We start from the raw sequence: 22,875 nt of genomic DNA on the forward strand, positions 1-22,875 counted from the left end.
TTTAGAGCGGAAATTCTGTCCAGAGATTCCACTGTGTGAACCCGACCTAACTATTCAGCTGCAGTCTAAACCGATATATTGAGTTGTATGGAGAACTAAAGGTGTCCTTTAATATTTGAAATCTGTAGCACCACAAAAAAGTTGCAGTGTAGCCCAGGATTGAGACTCTGTTCACATCACTGTTATGGCTTCTGTTACAGCAGAAACTATAGCGACAGTTCAAACCAGCTGAAAGATGGACATCAACTGTGCCTAATGGACCCCAGTGACATAAAATCGGGTCCATCAAGAATAATGCAGCATGCGGCCTATTCTCTATTTGTCCTATTAATCATTGGAGTCTCTGACAGTAGTGTGAATGGAGCCTTAAAGGGGTACTCTGGTGGAAAACTTTTTTTTTTTTTTAAATCAACTGGTGCCAGAAAATTAAACAAATTTGTAAATTACTTCTATTAAAAAAATCTTAATCCTTCCAATACTTATTAGCTGCTGAATACTGCAGCTGAAATTATTTTCTTTTTAGAACACAGTGCTCTCTGCTGACATCACGAGCACAGTGCTCTCTGCTGACATCTCTGTCCATTTTAGGAATGGTCCAGAGTAGGAGAAAGTCCCCATAGCAAACATATGCTGTTCTGGACAGTTCCTAAAATGGACAGAGATGTCAGCAGAGAGCACTGTGTTCCAAAAAGAAAAGAATTTCCTCTGTCTTATTCAACAGCTAATAAGTACTGGAAGGATTAGGATTTTTTAATAGAAGTAATTTACAAATCTGTTTAACTTTCTGGCACCAGTTGATTTAAAAAAAAAAAAAAAAAAGTTTTCCACCGGAGTACCCCTTTTAAGCTGTTAAAGGGAAACTGTCACCTGTTTTATGCTTCCCAAACCATGAGTCCTTGCAGCTGCTCTCCACCCCTGCGGCTCTAAGTGATGCATCTCTTAGAGCAGTGGTCTTCAACCTGTTGACCTCCAGATGTTGCAAAACTACAATTCCCAACATGCTGGGAGTTGTAGTTTTGCAACATCTGGAGGTCTGCAGGTTGGAGACCACTGTCTTAGAGATACGTCACTCAGGGCTGGTGGGGCGGAGAGCAGCCGTTAAAGTGGTACTCCGCTGCGGGAATCCTGCTGCGAGTTACGCTACCATTGGTTTAAATGGGTCCACAGACAGTCCGCAATAGTGTCTCTCTATAAGTAGTAGTGTATCTCTATAATCCGGGGCCTTGTTCTGGAGGTCACAGGGGATCCCAGTGGTTGGACACCACAATCAGACACATATCCCTTATCCTGTGGATGGGGGATAAGGTTTTATTTTTCACTGGACAACCGCTTTAACGGATGAATAGGTTTATTTTTATATTTTTTACTTTTTTTCTGTTTACTTTTCCTTTTGCTATTGGGGATTTTCATATGCTGATAATGGGGGAGATTTATCAAAACCTGTCCAGAGGAAAAGTTGCTGAGTTGCCCATAGCAACCAATCAGATCGCTTCTTAAATTTTTCAGAGGCCTTTTCAGAAATGAAAGAAGCAATCTGATTGGTTGCTATGGGCAACTCAGCAACTTTTCATCTGCACAAGTTTTGATAATTCTACCCCAATATATTTTTAAAAAGAAGCAATTGCCGAGTGCGCAGCTTCTGTTACCCCACTGGCCAACTGTTCTCAACAGGGAAAGACATTCATGTCAGCAAAACATTTTATTGGCATTCAATGTATATATTGGTGTGCCAGATATTCCTGAGTAGGAGCTGGTACATACAGGGAGAGCCTTTACCTATGGTTTGATATGGCGTAGGGTGCATGCACACCACGTTTTTGCAATACAGTTCCCATATACGGTTTCAAGTTAAAAACCATATGGAACTGTAGAGAAAACTGTATGCATTGACTTAACATTGTAAACCGTATGTCAAACGCATCATTCGCTTTAGGCTGCATTCACACTTTGTTTTTACATTACGAATCGGGCTCTCCCGTACCCGAGCCAGACGAGCGCTGAACTCCATTTACTTTAATGAGCTGACTGGAGTCAAACGGTGACTCCAGTCGGCTAATTTTTTACCCATATCCGGTTTTGTGACTGGACCTAAAACCGTAGTATACTACGGTTTTAGGTCCGGTCAGGAAACCGCATACGGGTCAAAAATGAGCCGACCGGAGTCACCGTTTGGCTCCGGTCGGCTCATTAAAGTGAATGGAGTTCAGCGCAGGTCCGGCTGGGGTACAGGAGAGCCCGATTTTCCCCTCCCCCAGCCGGATTCGACACCCGTAATGTAAAAACGAAGTGTGAATGCAGTCTAAGTCCGTTTTGCGTCTTATACGGTTTTGTCCGGTTTTTTACCTGTACCCCAAACTGTAGTCTACCACTGTTTTTTGGTCCGGGTGAAAAACTGTATTAAACCATATACGTTATTTTTTTTTTTTAACATGGTAGTCAATGGGAACTGTACAGAACTGTATGTGCTTACGGTTCCATCCGGTTTTCACCATACGGTTTTTGACTTTGTGCATTTTTTTAAATTGGAATTTCAGTGATACAAGAGAAACTTTTTTTTAAAATGGAGTGAAAAGTTAAAAACGTATACGTTTTTTTCTTAAAAAACTGATGCAACCGGACATCATTTTTCAAACCGTATACGGTTTTCAACTGTATATAGGTTAAACTTTGTACACACATTTTGATACAGTTTAGTCCGGTTTTGAGGAATCCGTTTTTCATCAAAAACCTGATACGGGAAACTGTACTGCAAAAACGTGGTGTGCATGCAGCCTCATAGCGCATATTGTGGTTGTTGTATCTGTCAATGTCTGCTGTTTACATAATATAATGATTAAAAATGATTCTTGTAATTATTCTCTATGTACTGGTTTTATTTTAATTATAGTTTGGATAAAGAAGGCTTAAAAGACTGGCTCTATGCTTCAGCACCTTGCATTGATGATATCCCAAAGAGTCAGGATCTTCAGAAAGAGATAGGAGGCAGCCAGCAATCAGGTGAAAGATTCTGAATAACAGATGCATCCGTGAGATTACCCACTCCCCATAAAGTCTATGATAGACCAGATAGGTAGCCCAGATAAATACACCCAGCTGTATGATTATGATATACGATTACGTATGTTAACATACATTTATGCTGTGCCATCCGTAGAAGAAAAAAACAAATAGGCCAGTAGGCAAGCAACCCCCTGAGGGATGGACTAGCAGCTCATTTAAGGATCAGATTACATGCTGCCCATAAAAGTCTATGAAGAAGGGAGTGGTGAGGAAGGAGAATGGAGGAGGAGTGACCAAAAACTGCAGATTGCAAAGAAAGTATACAAGTACTTACTCTATTAGCCCTAATTGCATTGATTAACCTGATTTCGAATAAATGACAACAAATCCTGATGGATCTTAGTTATAAATAATAGTTATGTTGGGTTTTCCCCATTTTTTTACTGCAAAAATAGAGCTGTTATTCTATATAAAAAAATAAATTAAAAAAAAAGCAACAGTAACCCATCAGAGCAGAGAATAGCAGCCAGGCGAACAGAGCTTTATTCATTTTTTTCTATAATTATTTTGTATGTTTAACCCCCTAGTGACCACCACATGTATTTCTGGCAGCTGGGCAGTCACTGCATATGGAGCAGGCTCAGGAGCTGTAAATAACATATCCCATTCCGATCCCAGCAGATAATGCTCTAGATCAGTGTTTCCCAACCAGGTGCCTCCAGCTGTTGCAAAACTACAACTCCCAGCATGCCCAGACAGCCTTTGGCTGTCTGGGCATGCTGGGATTTGTAGTTTTGAAACAGCTGGAAGCACCCTGGTTGGGAGAAACTGCTCCAGACACTGTGATCAATCACAAGCGTAGCATGTAGAGCGTGAATTCACAGGTGCCATACCTGTCACCATTTCGAATGGTGCTCCCACAATGGAATCGCAGGGTGCCGATTGGTTACCATTCCAACAGTTGGAAGCCTTCTGAAGGCCTTTTTGCCGGCCATTTAGTACAAATACATCTTGCTGCAGGACATATTTAATGCACTGATGTGTGCAAGCCAGCGAATGATTGCTTACAAAAAAAAAAACATTGCATTAAAATTTAATATAAACCAATCAAAAAGTCACATTGACGAAAAAGATGAAAACTACAGAAACCATGCGCTCCCACACAGCTTAAAGGGGTACTCCGGTGAAAACCTTTTTTTATTTTTTTTATTTTTTAAATCAACTGGTGCCAGAAAGTTAAACAGATTTGTAAATTACTTCTATTAAAAAATCTTAATCCTACCTGTACTTATTAGCTGCTGAATACTACAGTGGAAATTCTTTTCCGTTTGAAACACAGAGCTCTCTGCTGAATCACGAGCACAGTGCTCTCTGCTGACATCTCTGTCCATTTTTAGGAACTGTCCAGGGTAAAAGGAAATCCCCATAGCAAACATATGCTGTTCATAAAATGGACAGAGATGTCAGCGGACAGTTCTGTGTTTCAAAAAGAAAAGAATTTCCACTGTAGTATTCAGCAGCTAATAAGTACAGGAAGGATTAAGATTTTTTAATAGAAGTCATTTACAAATCTGTTTAACTTTCTGGCACCAGTTGATTTAAAAAAAAAAAAGTTTTTCACCAGAGGACCCCTTTAATACATATACTGTATTTATTACATTTTTTATTATAAAAGTAGTAAAACATAACAATAAATATATAAATTGGGTATCACTGTAATTTTACTGCCCTGAGAAATCATGATAACTTGTCAGTCTTACCGTTTTACAAAGTAGAAATTAAAGTAAAGTATAAAAACACAGACATACAGGAGGAAAAAGCGAAATCACAAAAATAGACTTACACTAATAGACCATTAGAATATTTGTCTATAGTTCTTTCACATTCGGTTCAGTAATATAACTTTTTTAAATAACATTTTAGTACTAAGTGTTTTAGTGTTATTATGTATTTTTTTTTTCTCAAAAAGCTATGATTAGAAGACTGAAAACATTTATACCTCCTCTGAAGAAGACAAAAGCATTAGACGCCAATAATCCAGCAATGTATTCTTCATGGCATGATATTAGTTGTAGCATGACGGGGACGCCAAACACCCAGAATACTTGTACCCAGGATATGATCATATCACCTCCTTATTTTCCGCTTGGTGATAATGATAAACAAAGAAATGATTTTCAGTTTTATGAACAGAATCTCCCACAAACCCAAAAAGTCAATGGAAATCCAAGCATGTTTAGACAGAGGTGAGGCATTTTATTGGTGTTGGAATAGTTAAGTATTTTTCTATTGACATTTATTTGAAATTATAAATAAGGGTAAAACATGTTACCTCCCCCATACACTTTAGTGAAAAACTGTCCGAACTGGCTGTTTTCGGTGTCTTATGTGTATGATGGCCTCCTGACTTTCTCCTGACATGATATCAGGGAGGAGAAGGATCGGACATGTTGGATTTTACCTGCCTAACCCTTCTGTTTTTATTATCTTAAAGGGGTACTCCGCTGCACAGTGTTTGGAACAAACTGTTCCGAACGCTGGAGCCGGCGCCGGGAGCTCGTGATGTCATAGCCCAGCACCCTCATGATGTCACGACCATGCCCCCTCAATGCAAGTCTATGGGAGGTGGCGTGACAGCCGTCACGCCCCCTCCCATAGACGTGCATTGAGGGGGCGGGGTGTGACGTCATGAGGGGCGGGGCTATGCCGTCACAAGCCCCCAGCGCTGGCTCCAGCATTCGGAACAGTTTGTTCCAAACACTGTGCAGCGGAGTACCCCTTTAAGCCGGAGCTGTCTGGCAGCAGCTTACTTTCTCTCTCTTCATTGATAACACATGAACGCTCAGGTGTAGGGGGTGAATGAGAGAGACCACTGTCAGCTGAACAAACATGTGGCTGACCGATATTGCACATGTATTTGCTCCTTAAAGATTTACTGCAATTCAAAAAAACTGTTGGCTTGTCAGGTAGACATGTCAACAGTCAGGATCTCGGTGCTCATTGTAGAAGACAGACTCCCTTGACTTTAATGGGTGAGTGACAATAATGGGGGACTATATGAGACAGATTGGGCAACGCTTTACCTAGCTATATCTAGAGATTATGGAGAAAAATATCAATTACTGACTTGGGACACCCCTGCCAGTCAACTGTTCAGTGGCTACACAACACACGGAATGGGCTCGGAACTGGTTACCGCAGTTCAGCCCTTGTTCACTTAAAGGGGTACTGCGGCCCCAAGACATCTTATCCCCTATCCAAAGGAGAGGGGATAAGATGTCTGATCGCAGGGATCCCGCCGCTGAGGACCCCCGCAATCAAGCATGCAGCACCCACCTGTAAGCACTGCAGGAAGCACTGGAGGCCCTCCCATAGACTTGCATTGAGGGGGCGGGGCGTGACATCACACGGGGGCGGAGTCGTGGCATCACGATACTCCGTCCCCGTGGTTGGGAGGCCTAACACTGAGAGCCTCCAGCCACTTACAGGTGGGTGCTGCATGCTAGATTGCGGGGTCTCCAGCGGCGGGACCCCCCACGATCAGACATCTTATCCCCTATCCCTTGGAGTACCCTTTAAATGGAAGCTGAGCTGCAGTAACATGGTGCCACCACTATACATTGAACAGAGCCAACTGCTTTTCAATGGAAACAATGGAACAAGAACATGAGTTCTTTAAGGAAGAATTTCAAGAAAAGCTTATTGCGGTGTTGCTCACATGTTAGCTACAGAGAAACAGTTTATACTGTATATTCCAAAAAGTTTTTTAGTACATGAGGGAGAGGCTGCATCTCACATTCTAGTAGAGACCCAAATGTGTTAGGTATGTTCACATGGCGAAATTCTGCCAGGATATTTCGTATGGGCATGCCGCTGCCACAGAGTCCATTTGATTTCAAGGAGATTCCACTGCACTGTGCCCACAGTGGAATTCCTGATTCCGGCATCTGCAGAAAAAATAGACTAAAATAGTCTATTCTTTCTGTGGATTCTGCTGGGATATTGCATTTCTGATCGATCCTACTGCCTGCTGGATTATTCAAATGTGCGGAATGTCTGGACGTTTTTTTTTTAGGGCGGACATTCCGCACATTTTCTGTTCTGTGAACATGGCCTTACCCTCTGTACTGGGGTAGATGGCTGCCGTTACTTCGATGCCGTCACCTGTTTTTGACGCTGGGAGTCCAGTCTTCATAGTACTGCGTTGTATTAGGCTAGGTTCAGACTACGGAATCTCCAGGCAGAACATTTCCGCCCGGAGACTCCGAGTGCGGCCAGCGCCGGCTGTATCAGTCGGCGCTAGGACCGCGCGGACACTGCAGTCTCCAATAGACTGCAATGTGTTCCGCGCGGATTTCCGCCTGAAGAAAGAGCACCGCCTTTCTTCAGGCGGAAATTTCTAAGCGGATTTTCCGCTTCACAAATTCCGAAGTGTGAATTTGTGAACGGAAACCCATTCACTACACTAGACATTTTAGCAAGCGGAATTTCGGACGGAAATTTTACGATTGAATTTCTGTCGGAAATTCCGTAGTCTGAACCTAGCCTTAGGATTTTTTACTATTTTATTTAGACAGTGTTGGATTTGGAAATGGGGCCGGGTGTGAAAGACAGTGGACTTGTCTACCTCTACATTTTTTCAACAGTTTCAAAACCATTTATTTCTAGCTTATTCAGACAACACGATTCTTTCACTTTTGGAGACAGTCAGGTACCCACAGACGATACAGTGCTGGATTTAACATGTGGCCCCAATGAGAACACAGATACCCGTCCAAGTTGTAATGAAGATCAAGGGAGATTTTCTTTTCCATCATCTTTAAAATTGTTCAATGGAGAAGGTAATAAATGTTTAACAAGTTATTTAGTGCTGTTTTGGGTTTTAAATAAAATTCTACATGGTCCATCTTTTCTATCCTTATATGATTTCCTTTTTAATTTTCTATATCTATATATATAGCAAAGAATAATGGAAAAGCAGCACAACCAAGATAAAAAATTGTAGGTGCAGGCAGCTAGTTGGCCCTGGTAAAAGGCCCAAATCCAGATAAGAAAACAAAAGATAGCCGCAGCACTCAAAAAGTAGTGAAAAAATATGAGTGTGCACGGGCAGCCGAAACGTTGCTCTTGTATTTGTGATATGGAATAAAGCCACTCATATTTTTTCAGTACTTTTTGAGTGCTGCGGCTGTCTTTTGTGTATATATATATATATATATATATATATTTATATATATATATATATATACCGTGTTTCTCCGAAAATAAGACCGGGTCTTATATTAATTTTAGTCACAAAAAACACACTAGGGCTTATTTTCATGGTAGGGCTTATTTATTTATGGGGGGGGGGGGGGGGGGGCGGGGCTGCAGGAGTGTGGAGGATGGGGGACTGTAGCAGTGTGGAGGATGGGGGGCTGTAGCAGTGTGGAGGATGGGAGGCTGTAGCAGTGTGGAGGAGGCCGCACCCCCCCCCCCCCTATCTTCCACACTGCTACAGCCCCCCATCCTCCCACAGCCCCCCATCCTCCACACTCCTGCAGCCTCCCCCATCCTCCACACTCCTGCAGGCCCCCCCATCCTCCACACTTCGCCAGCCCCCCCCATCCTCCACACTCCTGCACCCCCCCCATCCTCCACACTCCTGCAGCCCCCCCATCCTCCCCACACCGGCAGCCCCCCCATCCTCCACACACCTGCAGCCCCCCCATCCTCCACACTGCTACAGCCCCCCATCCTCCTGCAGCCCCGCCATCCTCCAAACTCATGCAGCCCCCCCATCCTCCACACTCCTGCAGCCCCGCCATCCTCCACACACCTGCAGCCCCCCCATCCTCCACACTGCAACAGCCCCCATCCACCCCTTCCCCCGTCGTCCTCCACACTCCTACAGTGCCCCCCCACCCCTCTGCCATAATAAACTACAAATTTCATCCCCAGCGGAAACCAGCACTTCCCCACCTTCATAGCGTCCGCAACTTGTAGAAGCTGCAGCTCTAGGCGGCGGCGTGATCTCCTTCTGCTGCTTAGCAGCCGGGGCAGGGACATGTCCGTGACGTCGGGCGTGCATACACGCGGACGTTTTAAAGCGTCCCTGCCCCAGCTGAATTAACTTGCTGAGGGACCAGCCAAAGGGGGGGGCATTACTCAAGAGGGGGGAGTTGTTGAGAGCGGCCTGAGACGCGTTTTTGTTGTAAAAATTGTGTCTGAGCAGATGGACGGCCCCCTCTGAAGCCTGCACAAGTGATGGAGAAGGAAGTCGGCGGGCGGTCTGCATTACTGGCGGCATTACCCCGATAATCCAGCTAGGGCTTATTTTGGGGTAGGGTGTATTTTCGGGGAAATCACTTCCCAAAAAAGCATGGATTAGAAAGCAGTTAAAGTAAAAAAGTTATAGAGATCAGAAGTTAATGCAAAGCTTTCTTTTTTCTTTTTTAATGCAATGGGTATAACAAGTCTATAGAAACTATTCTTCAGTCTGTTTAATGTTATAACAAACATCTGATAGTATCACTATTTTAATGCCATGTATTTCTATTGTTAGCCAGCACTCCATATGGGATCCTTAAGCCTGTCTCTGAGATTCGTATCCTTTTTTTTCCATTGGTATTTTTGTAAAGCTGGCCATGCTTGTTCTCATTCTGCTGCAGATGTTTTTCTTATGAGAATAGTGAGAATGTTTGTATACCTGTGTAATTGAAAAAATATATAAAATGCAATCTTAGTACTAGTTTGAATTAAGCCCTTAAAGCGATATTCCGGCTTTAGACCTTTAGATAAGATGTCTGATTGCAGGGGTCCCGCGTCTGGGACCCTCCGCGATCTTAGTGCAGCACCCGGCATTCCGTGCCGGTGGCTGCTTCAGTCTCAGAAATGCTGGTTTTCGGAGATGTGACTTCACGCCACGCCTCCAGCGATGTCATGCCATGCCCCTCCATTCATGTCTATGGGAGGGCCCCTCCCATAGAAATGAATGGAGTGGGGGAGGGCCCCTCCCATAGAAATGAATGGAGTGGGTGTGGTGGGATGTCACGTCTCCGTAAACCAGTGTTTCCGAGACTAAAGCAGCACCCCCACAGAATGCTGGGTGCTGCAAGGAAGTCGCGAGGGGGGCCCATCAACAGGACCCCGCAATCAGACATCTTATCCTTTGGATAGGGGATAAGATGTCTATGGCCGGAATACCCCTTTAATAGTGCACCCCAATGTAGATTTTCTATTCGGGTTCCATTTTGGGTACGTTCACACTACGGAATTTCCATGGAATTCCACGGGCGGAATTACGTGAGCGGAATTCCGCGGTGTGAACTTAACATTCGTGTGAATGGGTCTCCGCGAGACCCGTTGACACTGCGGAATTTCAGCGGCGGACAATTCCGCTGCGGAAATTGTTCCGCGCAAAGAAAGATTACGCGGATTCCGACAGCACTGCATAGCCATCAATGGTGATGGTTCAGTGCCCCGCGGCCCTATCGCCGAAGTATTTTCGAAGGTGGCCGCCAGACGGAATCTCTGCTCTCTGAATTCAGGGGTTCTCATGAGAATAAAAATAGTTTTAAGACTTCGTATAGGATATACAGCAGTCCTCGCAGGCTTGAGACTAAAGATAAAAAAAGGTGATTTGTAAATCTTTATAACTTTCTGGTCACAGTTCATTTGAGAACAGATGTTTTCTCCGGAGTACCCCTTTAAGATAAGGGTTTGCCGAGCTGAGCGCGCATGTTTTCTTTTTTCGGTAAGGTTGGTTGACATTTTCCTAATGTGTATGGGCAGTAACTGGATGAGTTAAGTAACACATAGGCAGTGTCCCATAAGCTGCCTTGTATGCACAGTACATATATACATAATTGATCCAGGAGTCTGTATTTGCCTATTTAATTGTGAGGTGTTTTGCAACATGGAGTCATAAGACTAGACAGATGGCGCCATAGACTTATCATTGGGCCTTCTTGTAAAGCAGGAGGGAGATCACTATGAACCAGTAAGTGAAGCACACAACCACGCGCCTCTCCCTGCTCCTGATTGATGGGGATCAGGACTGAGAACCCGACCAGTTAAAATCTTTGACATGTCTCTGTTACATATCAAAAGTTTTTTTTAACTATTTACCAACCCATGGGTGAGGGAGTATTGCACAGACTCGGGAGTCACATCATAACCTGATGCCCGCTGCTATCAGCAGTTAGCATTTCACAGTAATGACGGACATCGGATATCGCTCCGATGTCCATAATTTATCTGTTTAACCCCTTAAGGACTCAGCCCATTTTGGCCTTAAGGACTCTTTTTATTTTTACGGACAATTTTATTTTTACGTTTTCATTTTTTCCTCCTCGCCTTCTAAAAATCATAACTCTTTTATATTTTCATCCACAGACTAGTATGAGGGCTTGTTTTTTGCGCGACCAGTTGTCCTTTGTAATGACATCACTCATTATATCATAAAATGTATGGCACAACCAAAAAACACTATTTTTGTGGGGAAATTAAAACGAAAAACGCAATTTTGCTAATTTTGGAAGGTTTTGTTTTCACGCCGTACAATTTATGGTAAAAATGACGTGTGTTCTTTATTCTGAGGGTCAATACGATTAAAATGATACCCATTATTATATACTTTTATATTATTGTTGCGCTTAAAAAAAATCACAAACTTTTTAACCAAATTAGTACGTTTATAATCCCTTTATTTTGATGACCTCTAACTTTTTTATTTTTCCGTATAAGTGGCGGTATGGGGGCTCATTTTTTGCGCCATGATCTGTACTTTTTTTTGATACCACATTTGCATATAAAAAACTTTTAATACATTTTTTATAATTTTTTTTTTTATAAAATGTATTAAAAAAGTAGGAATTTTGGACTTTTTAAATTTTTTTTCGTTCACGCCGTTCACCGTACGGGATCATTAACATTTTATTTTAATAGTTCGGACATTTACGCACGCGGCGATACCAAATATGTCTATAAAAAATGTTTTTTATGCTTTTTGGGGGTAAAATAGGAAAAAACGGACGTTTTACTTTTTTATTGGGGGAGGGGATTTTTCACTTTTTTTTTACTTTTACTTTTACATTTTTTTAATTTTTTTTTTACACTTGAATAGTCCCCATAGGGGACTATTCATAGCAATACCATGATTGCTAATACTGATCTGTTCTATGTATAGGACATAGAACAGATCAGTATTATCGGTCATCTTCTGCTCTGGTCTGCTCGATCACAGACCAGAGCAGGAGACGCCGGGAGCCGCACGGAGGAAGGAGAGGGGACCTCCGTGCGGCGTTATGAATGATCGGATCCCCGCAGCAGCGCTGCGGGCGATCCGATCGTTCATTTAAATGGCGAACTGCCGCAGATGCCGGGATCTGTATTGATCCCGGCACCTGAGGGGTTAATGGCGGACGCCCGCGAGATCGCGGGCGTCGGCCATTGCCGGCGGGTCCCTGGCTGCGATCAGCAGCCGGGATCAGCCGCGCATGACACGGGCATCGCTCCGATGCCTGCGGTTATGCACAGGACGTAAATGTGCGTCCTGGTGCGTTAAGTACCACCGCACCAGGACGTACATTGACGTCCTGCGTCCTTAAGGGGTTAAACACTGTGATCAATAGCAATAACAGCATTTAATTGTTAAATCCAGCCCATGATCTATGTAAGTCATTGATGGCTTATAATAAGCTCACAGGGAGGCCAAAAAAAGTCTAAAGTAAAACCTATATAAATTTAAAGGTGTACTACGGTGGAAAACATTTTTTTTTTTTTTTTATCAACTGTTGCCAGACAGTTAAACAGATTTGTAAATTTCTTCTATAAAAAAATCTTTATCCTTCCAGTACTTATTAGAAGTTGTATACTACATAGGAAATTCTTTTCTTTTTGTCTTGTCCACAGTGCTCTCTGCTGACACCTGATGCCCGTATCATGAACTGTCCAGAACAGGAGAAAATTCTTATAGCAAACTTATGCTGCTCTGGACAGTTCCTGATACATACAGAGGGCCTGTGGACAAGACAAAGAAAGAAATACAAAAAGCAAAGAATTTCCTCTGTAGCATACAGCGGCTAATAATTACTGGAAGGATAAAGATTTTTTTAATAGAAGAAATTTACAAATCTGTTTAACTTTCTGGCTCCAGTTGAGTTAAAAAAAATTTTTTTCCACCGGAGTACCCTTTTAACCCATTCAGTGTCTGCCTTTGAGCTTAAGAAATGTTATGTTTGACAGATCAATTTTGCCCTAATACAACTCTCTTACTGGCAAAATAAGTTATGGGTCCTAGAAGGTAAGGAGGAAGAAAACATAAGCCAAAAATGACAGGGACACTTTAAATGTTTCCAAAATATGTTTAAAAATGTGTTTTCTCTTGTTTTGTTTTTTTAATGTTTTCTTTTATATTTTCTTAACACTGAAGCTACACAATTTAGGGATATCTTCAAGGAATTTCCGTATTTTAACTATATACAGTCAAAAGCTTTTGATGATGTAAGTATTGCAGCTTTTCTACTGTCTAAAATTTATAAACCTAAATATAAACCTCTACCCACCTCCAGTGCTCCCGCAGTTCCTCTGGTGTCCTGCTCCAGTCCCCAGTGCAATCCTAAATATACCTAAATATAAACCTCTACCCACCTCCAGTGCTCCCGCAGTTCCTCTGGTGTCCTGCTCCAGTCCCCAGTGCAATCCTAAATATACCTAAATATAAACCTCTACCCACCTCCAGTGCTCCCGCAGTTCCTCTGGTGTCCTGCTCCAGTCCCCAGTGCAATCCTCTTCCTGCTTCTGGGGCCCGACACTTAGCTTATCGCTGGCCGCAGCATTGTTTCACCTTGACCAATGATCGGTATTGTGACACTTTGGGCCCAGACACCAAGAAATAGACCCGGGCCCAATATGTCACATTGCTGCTTAGCCAAACGCTGGCTAATGAAACCCCCTATCAGCCAGCGTTTAGCTGAGATTCAGTGTTTAGTGTCGGGCCCCAGAAGCAGGAAGAGGATTGCACTAGGGACAGGAGCAGGAGACTGCAGGAGCGCTGGAGGCAAGTTTTTTATATATATATATATATATATATATATATATATATATATACTGCACAATGGGCATATTCCGAACCCCCAACCCCCCTCTCCCAGTGGATAACCCATTTAAAGGGGTACTCCGCCCCTGGCATCTTATCCCCTATCCTAGGGGATAAGATGTTATATCGCCGCGGTCCCGCTGCTGGGGACCCCGGGGATCGCCACTGCGGCACCCCGCTGTCATTACTGCACAGAGCGAGTTCGTGTGTGCGTAATGATGGGCGATACAGGGGCCGGAGCAGCGGGACATCATGGCTCCGCCCCTCATGACATCACGGCCCGTCCCCTTAATGCCAGTCTATGGCAGGGGGCGTGATGACCGCCACGCCCCCTCCCATAGACTTGTATTGACGGGGGCAGGCCGTGACGTCACGAGGGGCAGAGCCGTGACATAACAATGCTCCGGCCCCTGTATTGCCCGGCATTACGTGCAGAGCAATCTCGCTCTGCGCAGTAATGATAGCGGGGTGCTGCAGCAGCTATCCCCGGGGTCCCCAGCAGCGGGACCGCGGCAATCTGACATCTTATCCCCTATCCTTTGGATAGGGGATAAGATGTCTAGGGGCGGAGTACCCCTTTAAGTGTTTTGTTGTTTTATGTTTTTGAGGTCACAATATACTCAGTTAAAGGGGTACTCCGCTGCTAGACATCTTATCCCCTATCCAAAGGATCCCTGGTGTTCTAAACAAACAGCAGATTAACATTTTGTTCAGAACACTCAGAGCCATAGGCTGGGATCGTTATGCCACAGCCACGCCCCCTTGTGATGTCACACCACGCCCCCTCCATTCATGTCTATGGGAGGGGGCGTGCCGCTGACACGCCCCCTCCCATAGACATGAATGGAGGGGGCGTGGCGTGACGTCACGACGGGGTGTGGCTGTGGCATAACGATCCCGGCCTACGGCTCTGAGTGTTCTGAACAAAATGTTCAGAACTCTGGAGCACCGGAGTACCCTTCTAATCTACTTCCTTTAAAAAGTGTCTATTTTAGTGTTTTGTTGTCAAATACTGTTGTGACATTTTATTATTAATGTGTGTTTGTCCAGGTTCTGTATTCAGATAAGAACTTTGTCATGTGCTCTCCAACTGGATCTGGAAAGACGGTGATATTTGAGATAGCAATTGTGCGATTACTAATGGAAACTCCAGCTCCATGGACAAATGTTAAAATCGTGTACAGTAAGTAGATTTGATGCTGTTGTTAGGTGTAACCCTATTTTATAAGATCATGTTTAATGCTGGGTAAGTATTATACCCTTCATGGAAAACCAAAAGTCCTATTCTTCTGGCAGAGACTGACGAGTCTGCAGAATACTGAAGACTTCTCAGACAGATGCTGTTTCTGCACAGACATGCAATGAAGAGGTTGCCCTGGATTATGTGTAATTGTAATAGGTGCTTGACTTTTTCCTGACACAGTGTTCCTTTGTTTCTGGTTGATAACTTGGTTTAGTGCATATTACGGTTAAGGTCAATCACAAGCATCGGATGTCACTGCTCGCTCTGCGGTGTACTCAAGGCTTATTGTTCTCTCTATAAACAACTTCTGGAACATAATTCCTTCCATACAGTGCACGCAAGGTATAAAAAAAAGGACATGCTGACAGGTACCCTCATATCCCACACTTATCGGTGTAATACAAACTGTACTATAACTTGCAGAAGCTTGTTTTTTTTTAACTAAAAGGTAATGTATTGTGTAGATCTGTTTTTCTGCCAGATACTGAAACATGTTCTTTTTTTCTAATCTGTTTCTATTTTCTAAATGTATTTTTTATTGCATTTTGTGTACCATATTGTGTGGCAGTCATCTTGCCTGGGTTGTTTTTGACTCCTTAAAGGGGTACTCCACTGCTATACATCTTATCCCCTATCCAAAGGATAGAGCATAAGATGTCTGATGGCGGGGGTTCCGCTGGTGGGGCCCCACACGATCTACTGCAGCACCTTGCGTTGTAAACAAATGCCAGGTTCCTGCGGCCGTGATCGTGACATAACAGCCACACCCCCTACATTCATTTCTATTGGAGAGGGTGTGTCAGCCGACATGCCAACTCCCATAGACATGAATGGAGGGGGCATGGCATGACACCACAAGGGGGCGTGACCGTAAAGTCACGATCACGGCCTCCTACTTCTAGCCCTCTGAAAAAAATTTCAGAACGCTGGAGCACCGGAGTACCCCTTAAAGGACACATTTTGGTCTTGAGGGTGCAAACAATTTTCAGTTTTGCATTTTTGTTTTTTTTTCCTCTTCCTTTAAGTGGCATAACTTTTTTATGTCTCCATTTACAGTTTTTTGCATGTCCAATTGTACTTTTTAATGACACCTTTCATTTTACTATAAAATGTACAGCAAAACAATAAAAAAATTATTTGTGGGGTAAATTGAAAAGAAAAGTAAAATTTTTCAACTTTTGGGGGGTTTTGTTTTAACGTACTGCACTATATGGTAAAAATTACTTATTTTCTTTATTCTGTAGGTCAATGTGATTAAAACGATACCCAATTTAAATAATTATTTATTACTGTAATGCTTAAAAAAAAAAACTGTATTCTGACCCCTATACTTTTTTTATTTTTCCATATACAGGGCTGTGTGAGGGCTCATTGTTTGCGATGTGATAAGTAGTTTTTATTGATACCATTTTTGTTTTGATGGGACTTTTTGATCAGTTTTTAAAATTTATGTTATGTAACATGTGACCAAAAATTTGCATTGTTAAAATTTACTTTTTATGTTTATACCTGTTCACCATGCAAGATCATAGAAATTATATTTGAATAATTCGGACAATTACACACACGACGATACCACACATGTTTATAATTTTATTTATTTATTTCGTAAATTGGGGAAAGAAGGGTGAATTTATTTCCAGATCGCCGCTGCCCGTCTGCTGGTAAATGATCTCTACAGAACAGTGTAACACCTGCGCTCTGGCCAGACACGCCAGCCGTGAGCGCTCTCTGCTTATGTCCCCGCTGCCAGCGGAGTTGGGATTCGCATCGCAGGACGTGCCCGCATGCGAATCCCAGCCCGTCACTCACCTCCCTCATCTTCCGCCTCTCCGTGTCCTCGCAACTCCGATGGGTGTGCCCCCGCCTCCTAGGGCGCGCGCGTGCCGGAGCTCTTTCACTCAATTAATCAAGTGTCTACACCTGTCTCCTGTCCTTAATATCAGCTCCTCCCTTTGTTCCCTGCCAGATCTTTGGTTGCCTAGTGCCATAGTGAAAGTCCTGTGTTCCTGTTACCGTGTACCTGTTCCTTGCTACCTTACCCACCCTGTACCTGTGCCGCCTGCCCTGACCTACTGCCATCTTGCCACATCCTGCCAGTCTCCTTCTGTACCTACCGTATATACTCGAGTATAAGCCGACCCGAATATAAGTCGAGCCCCCTAATTTCACCCCAAAATTCCAGGAAAAGTTATTGACTCGAGTATAAGCCTAGGGTGGGAAATACATCATCCCCCCCCCTTCATCATCCCCTTGTCATCATCCCCTCCCCCCCTTCATCATCCCCTTGTCATCATCCCACACCCCCCTTCATCATCCCCATGTCATCATCCCCTTGTCATAATCCCACACCCCCCCCTTCATCAGCCCCTTGTCATCATCCCACACCCCCCTTCATCATCCACTTGTCATCATCACCACATGTCATCAGCCCCCCCACCTTCATCATCACCGTTTGTCAATGTCTGATACAGTGGTCTTCAACCTGCAGACCTCCAGAGGTTTCAAAACTACAACTCCCAGCAAGCTTGCTGGGAGTTGTAGTTTTGAAACCTCTGGAGGTCCGCAGGTTGAAGACCACTGTGGCCTTCGACATCATCCAGCCCCCCCCCCCCCCCCCTCTCACCCCCTTTAGTTCTGTACTCACCTCCGCTCGGCGGGACGTTAGGGTGCGCTGGTCCGGTGCTGCAGGACTGTCCGGTGGGGAGGTCGTACGGTGGGATAGTGGTTCCGGGCTGCCATCTTCACCGGGGGGGCCTCTTCTCCGCGCTTCGGGCCCGGAATAGAGGCGTTGCCTTGACGACGACGCAGGGGGACGTTGGTAATGAACGTCCCTTTGCGTCGTCATCAAGGCAACGTGACTATTCCGGGGCCGGGCCCAAAGCGCGGAGAAGAGGCCCCCCGGTGAAGATGGCAGCCCGGAACCACTGTCCCACCGGACGACCTCCCCACCGGACAGTCCTGCAGCACCGGACCAGCGCACCCTAACGTCCCGCCGAGCGGAGGTGAGTACTAACCTAAAGGGGGTGAGAGGGGGGGGGGGGGGGCTGGATGATGTCGAAGGCCGCAGTGGTCTTCAACCTGCGGACCTCCAGAGGTTTCAAAACTACAACTCCCCGCCGAAAAATCGTGCTGAAAAACTCAGCTTATACTCGAACATATATACGGTACCTACCTGTATCTACCGGTGTGGATGAGTCGTGCCAGGGATAGCGACCTGAGTGCCACCTGCCGCAGCAAGACCATCCCGCTTTGCGGTGGGCTCTGGTGAAAACCTGTGGCACCTTAGACTCCGCTCCCTGGCACGGCTCACGTCATCATCCTTACAGGCCCAGTGGATCCACCACCTGCCGTCACCCGTTACAAACAGGAAGTCTCAGCTTAGTGTTAGGCCTAGTGGCCAGAATGGAAACTGCAAAATTTGAGGAATATTTCAAAATATAGACAGTAAAATGGAAAATTAGAAGAAAAAACTCTTAAAAGTAATCTAAGTTATATTCTGAAAGGAGAGGTAGTCCTTAAAGTGTGATGTGGGTATGGGTAAGTTATAAAGTATGGTGGGGTATGGGTAAGTTATAAAGTGTGGTGGGGTATGAGTGAGATTTATGAGATAGAAATTGACTTAAACTTAATTATGTTTAGACCATAAATTTATACAGACATTTAACAAAACTGTATTGGTAAAACAAAAAGACATGATATAACATTTTAAATGTAAGATGTAAGAACAGACATACCAAAGGGGCCCATGTGATTTCCAGAAGTAGAGAGTAAACTGAAAGAAGAATAGATTTGCTTACACTGTCTTGCAAGATAATAAAATATCATAAAAATTTTTATGCAAAAATACATAAAAGTATAGTGTCCACCTGTGAGTATTAAATAACGTCTTGTAAAGCAATAATGGTAGATATTTGTAATGTGTTCTGTCTTTTTAAGTCTTTAGCAGTTCATAATGATTTGTAGATTAACGAAAATGGGCTGTTTATCCATAAAGGATATAATGCAGGTGTTACTCCAGAGAAAAGGTCCTTAAAAGTATAAAGTGTAGTATAAAGCACTAAACGCTTTAAAGGGGTTATCTGGCCAAAGACATCTTATCCTCTATTCAAAGGATAGGGGATAAGATGTCAGATCATCGGGGGATCCCGATGATCCCGATGTCCGAGCGTGCACCACTAACAAAAAAACTTGACTTCAACAATAGGTCATTTTCTAATAACGCGTTCCCTTTAAGATCTTCCTGATGTTTGAAACATGCCAGAGAGCAAAGTATGTTCATACCTACTGGGACACTAACCAGTCCGGCAGCAACATCAGGCTTGTCCATGAGTCATGGACAAGAGATGACTTATGGATAAGATTGCATGACCAGACAAACCAATCACCTTCCACCACCACAAGGGAGGGACACGCCCCTTTCCCGAGAGGATTTCTATAATAACTATAGGGGATAGAGGCAGAAAAATTAGATATTCATGGTCAGGATTAGGTACTGAGTAACTGCTTTTTTTTTTGTGGGATCTGACAGGTACTCTTTAAGTTCTCTTTTTAAAGTTTCTTTTTATTTATTTTTTACCATAAAACGAAACATAAATTATCCAAGTTTAGTATCAATGGAATCATACAGACCTGTAGAATAAAGTTAGAAATTCAGTTTTATTGTATGATGAACTAAAAAATCTGATCCTGCAAAAATCAGCAGATTGGCAGACTTTTATCTAATGTGCATGGGCACGTTAAAGGGGTACTCCAGTGGAATTTTTTTTTTTAAATCAACTGGTGCCAAAAAGTTAAACAGTTTTGTAAATTACTTCTATTTAAAAATATTAATCCTTCCAGTACTTATCAGCTGCTGTATGCTTCAGAGGAAATTGTGTAGTTCTTTCCAGTCTGACCACAGTGCTCTCTGCTGACACCTCTGTCCAGAGCAGGAAATATTTGCTATGGGGATTTGCTCCTGCTCTGGACAGTTTCTGACATGGACAGAGATGTCAGCAGAGAGCACTGTGGACAGACAGAAAAGAAATTCAAAAAGAAAAGAACTTCCTCTGTGTTATACAGCAGCTGATAAGTACTGGAAGGATTAAGATTTTTAAATAGAAGTAATTGAAAAATCTGTTTATCTTTCTGGCACCAGTTTATATGAAAGAAAAATGTTTTCCACTAGAGTACCCCTTTAACGCTTAAGATGCAGTATTTTATAGGTCAAAGAGTCTATAAAATCTATTGAGCATGTAGGCAACTTGAGTCAGGCGAGAGTGTACCACTATTAGACTGCAGCATTTTATTGTGATTTTAAAACACTTGCTTTTTATTGAAGTGGCTCCTATAAAAGCTTTATGTGGCCAAAGATTCGAAGACTGGAAAGAGAAATTTGAACCTGTTGGAATAGTCTGTAAGGAGTTGACGGGAGACACGGAGGTGGAGGACTTATTTGAGATTCAGCATGCCCACATTATAATGACAACGCCTGTGAGTATATACCTGAGGTATTAGTATCAGATCAATACAGAGTGGACACTGATAAACATTAATTCAGGCACAAATAAAGAATGGACACTGATAAACATAAATGGTGCCTTGTGTCATTTTAGAATACAGTGGTCCCTCAAGTTACTATATTAACCAACGGTTCCAGGATGACCATTGTAAGTTGAAACCATTGTATGTTGAGCCCATAACTCTATGGAAACCTGGTAATTGGTTCTGAAGCCATCAAAATGTCATCCAAAAATAGGAAAAAGTGAGGATTAAAGAAAAATAAGTAGATAACTAATATAGATAAAACAAATCCTTACATATAAAAGTAAGAAAGATCTGCTGGGAGCTGTAAATCACTGTCTATGTCAGTGTGTCCCAACCAGGGTGCCTCCAGGTGTTGCAAAACTACAACTTCCAGCATGCCCGGACAGCCGTTGGCTGTCCGGGCATGCTGGAAGTTGTAGTTTTGCAACTACTGGAGGCTCCCTGGTTGGGAAACAATGGTTTATGTAGAGGACAGGAGCTTCTTCAGGGTCCTATACAGTACACACAGTGTCCCAAATGGAGCTGTCCTTACTTGATGTTCAAAAGAGCAGCTAACCCTGGCACAGGTAAGGAGTAGTACAGAACTTGTAGTTCCTCCCTGTACTGTAGGGGGTGCTACCAGACAGCCAGTCAGTGCATACACTTCAGTAAGAGAGGTGATTTACCAGTAAAATGTCCATTACGATTGGTCAGTTCCTCCAGTTGTGACACGTTTTACAGATCTAGACTGTCCGTACATTGTATGTTGAGTCTGGTTTCAAGTTACGATGGTCCAGAAAAAAACATTGTATGTTGAAACTATTGTATGTTGAGGCCATTGTAAGTTGAGGGATCACTGTACTTGTTTCAGTAGTAAGGTAGTATTTCTATAGGTTTTGCAAATTTTTGGGTAAGGGAGTAAAATAATCTAAAGAGAATGGCCCTCATTTACTAACAGGATCCCAACACTTTTTGTCGGGTTTTACGCCAGAATCTGCGCCAGAATTTGCGCCAGAATCTGGCGCACAACCCGACTAAATCAAAATCACTCAGAGTGAAAAAAAAAAAACCTACAAAAGGGGCATGTTCCCGACAAAAAGAGAAAAAACCCTCCGAGTGTGAAGAAAACTGACAGGAAAATCTGTGAGTTTTGCTTCACAGAAACCCGACAGCTCTGAGCTGTCGGGAAATTACTCAAAACGGAGTGAATCCTGCTACCCCCAGCATGGAACAGGATCTGTTCCATGTTGGGGGTAGTAGTAGAGGGGCTGAGGGATTGATCGCACCGGGTCTCCCTTCTGAGACCCGATCCGATCAGATGTTATTAAGCAGGGGAGCAGGCGAAACATGTTCCGATCCCCTGCAATGTACAGTAAACTTTCATTTTTAAATTACCCACCAGAAGCCCTGAATGGCCGGGACTGAGGAGCCAATCAGGGCTCCTGGCAGGGTTTTAATATAGAAGCGCTGTGGTGGGCAAAGATGTATAGAATCGCTGGGGGGGTATATATCTGGCCCCTCCAGCGTTTCTATATATATTTCCCCCGCTGCGCTATATCAAACTTAGTGCCCGCTGCGCTTGAATAAATGTACTGCCCCCTCCAGCGCTATTATATATCTATACTGACCCCCGCTGCACATATACTGACCCCCGCTGCACATATTTATATATATATATTGACCCCCCCCCCAGCTGCACATATTAATATTCATATTTTCACCCTCCCCTGGCTGCCAATGAATGAAAACTCTATTAGCGGGGGAGCGGTGGGACATATCCATATGTCTGACCCCTACCGCGCATCTATATATACAGGTGGCGGCGCACCGCTATGAATGACAAGTAAAGCAGTGCAGGGAGCGGAGGCTCGCGCTGCTGCTGCCAATAGCTTACTTGTCATTCATAGCGGTGTGCCGGCATTTGTATATGTATGATGTGAGGGTCAGACATATATCCATATATCTGACCCCCACAGCACGATATGCAGCTGCATATTTATATATATACTTCCCCCCCAGCTGCGCATATTAATCTTCATCTTCT

At 43.6% G+C, this 22,875-nt stretch overlaps 1 protein-coding gene across 3 annotated transcripts in view; it reads left to right on the plus strand.

Annotated features, from left to right (window-relative positions):
* HFM1 (helicase for meiosis 1) overlaps positions 1 to 22,875 on the plus strand; it is a 161,355-nt gene that overhangs the window by 44,481 nt on the left and 93,999 nt on the right. For all 3 annotated transcript variants that reach the window (XR_008844730.1, XM_056523169.1, XM_056523168.1), the window contains exons 3-9: positions 2,888 to 2,997; positions 4,970 to 5,246; positions 7,669 to 7,841; positions 9,545 to 9,586; positions 13,415 to 13,485; positions 15,131 to 15,263; positions 20,647 to 20,798. Coding sequence is in view for 2 of the 3 variants with exons in the window: in XM_056523169.1 (XP_056379144.1) it covers positions 2,888 to 2,997; positions 4,970 to 5,246; positions 7,669 to 7,841; positions 9,545 to 9,586; positions 13,415 to 13,485; positions 15,131 to 15,263; positions 20,647 to 20,798 (958 nt within the window). In the remaining variant the exon portion in view is untranslated. The remainder of the gene's footprint in view (positions 1 to 2,887; positions 2,998 to 4,969; positions 5,247 to 7,668; positions 7,842 to 9,544; positions 9,587 to 13,414; positions 13,486 to 15,130; positions 15,264 to 20,646; positions 20,799 to 22,875) is intronic.

The sequence above is a fragment of the Hyla sarda genome, chromosome 6 (genome assembly GCF_029499605.1).
Source record: "Hyla sarda isolate aHylSar1 chromosome 6, aHylSar1.hap1, whole genome shotgun sequence".
In the NCBI taxonomy this organism is placed as follows: domain Eukaryota; kingdom Metazoa; phylum Chordata; class Amphibia; order Anura; family Hylidae; genus Hyla; species Hyla sarda.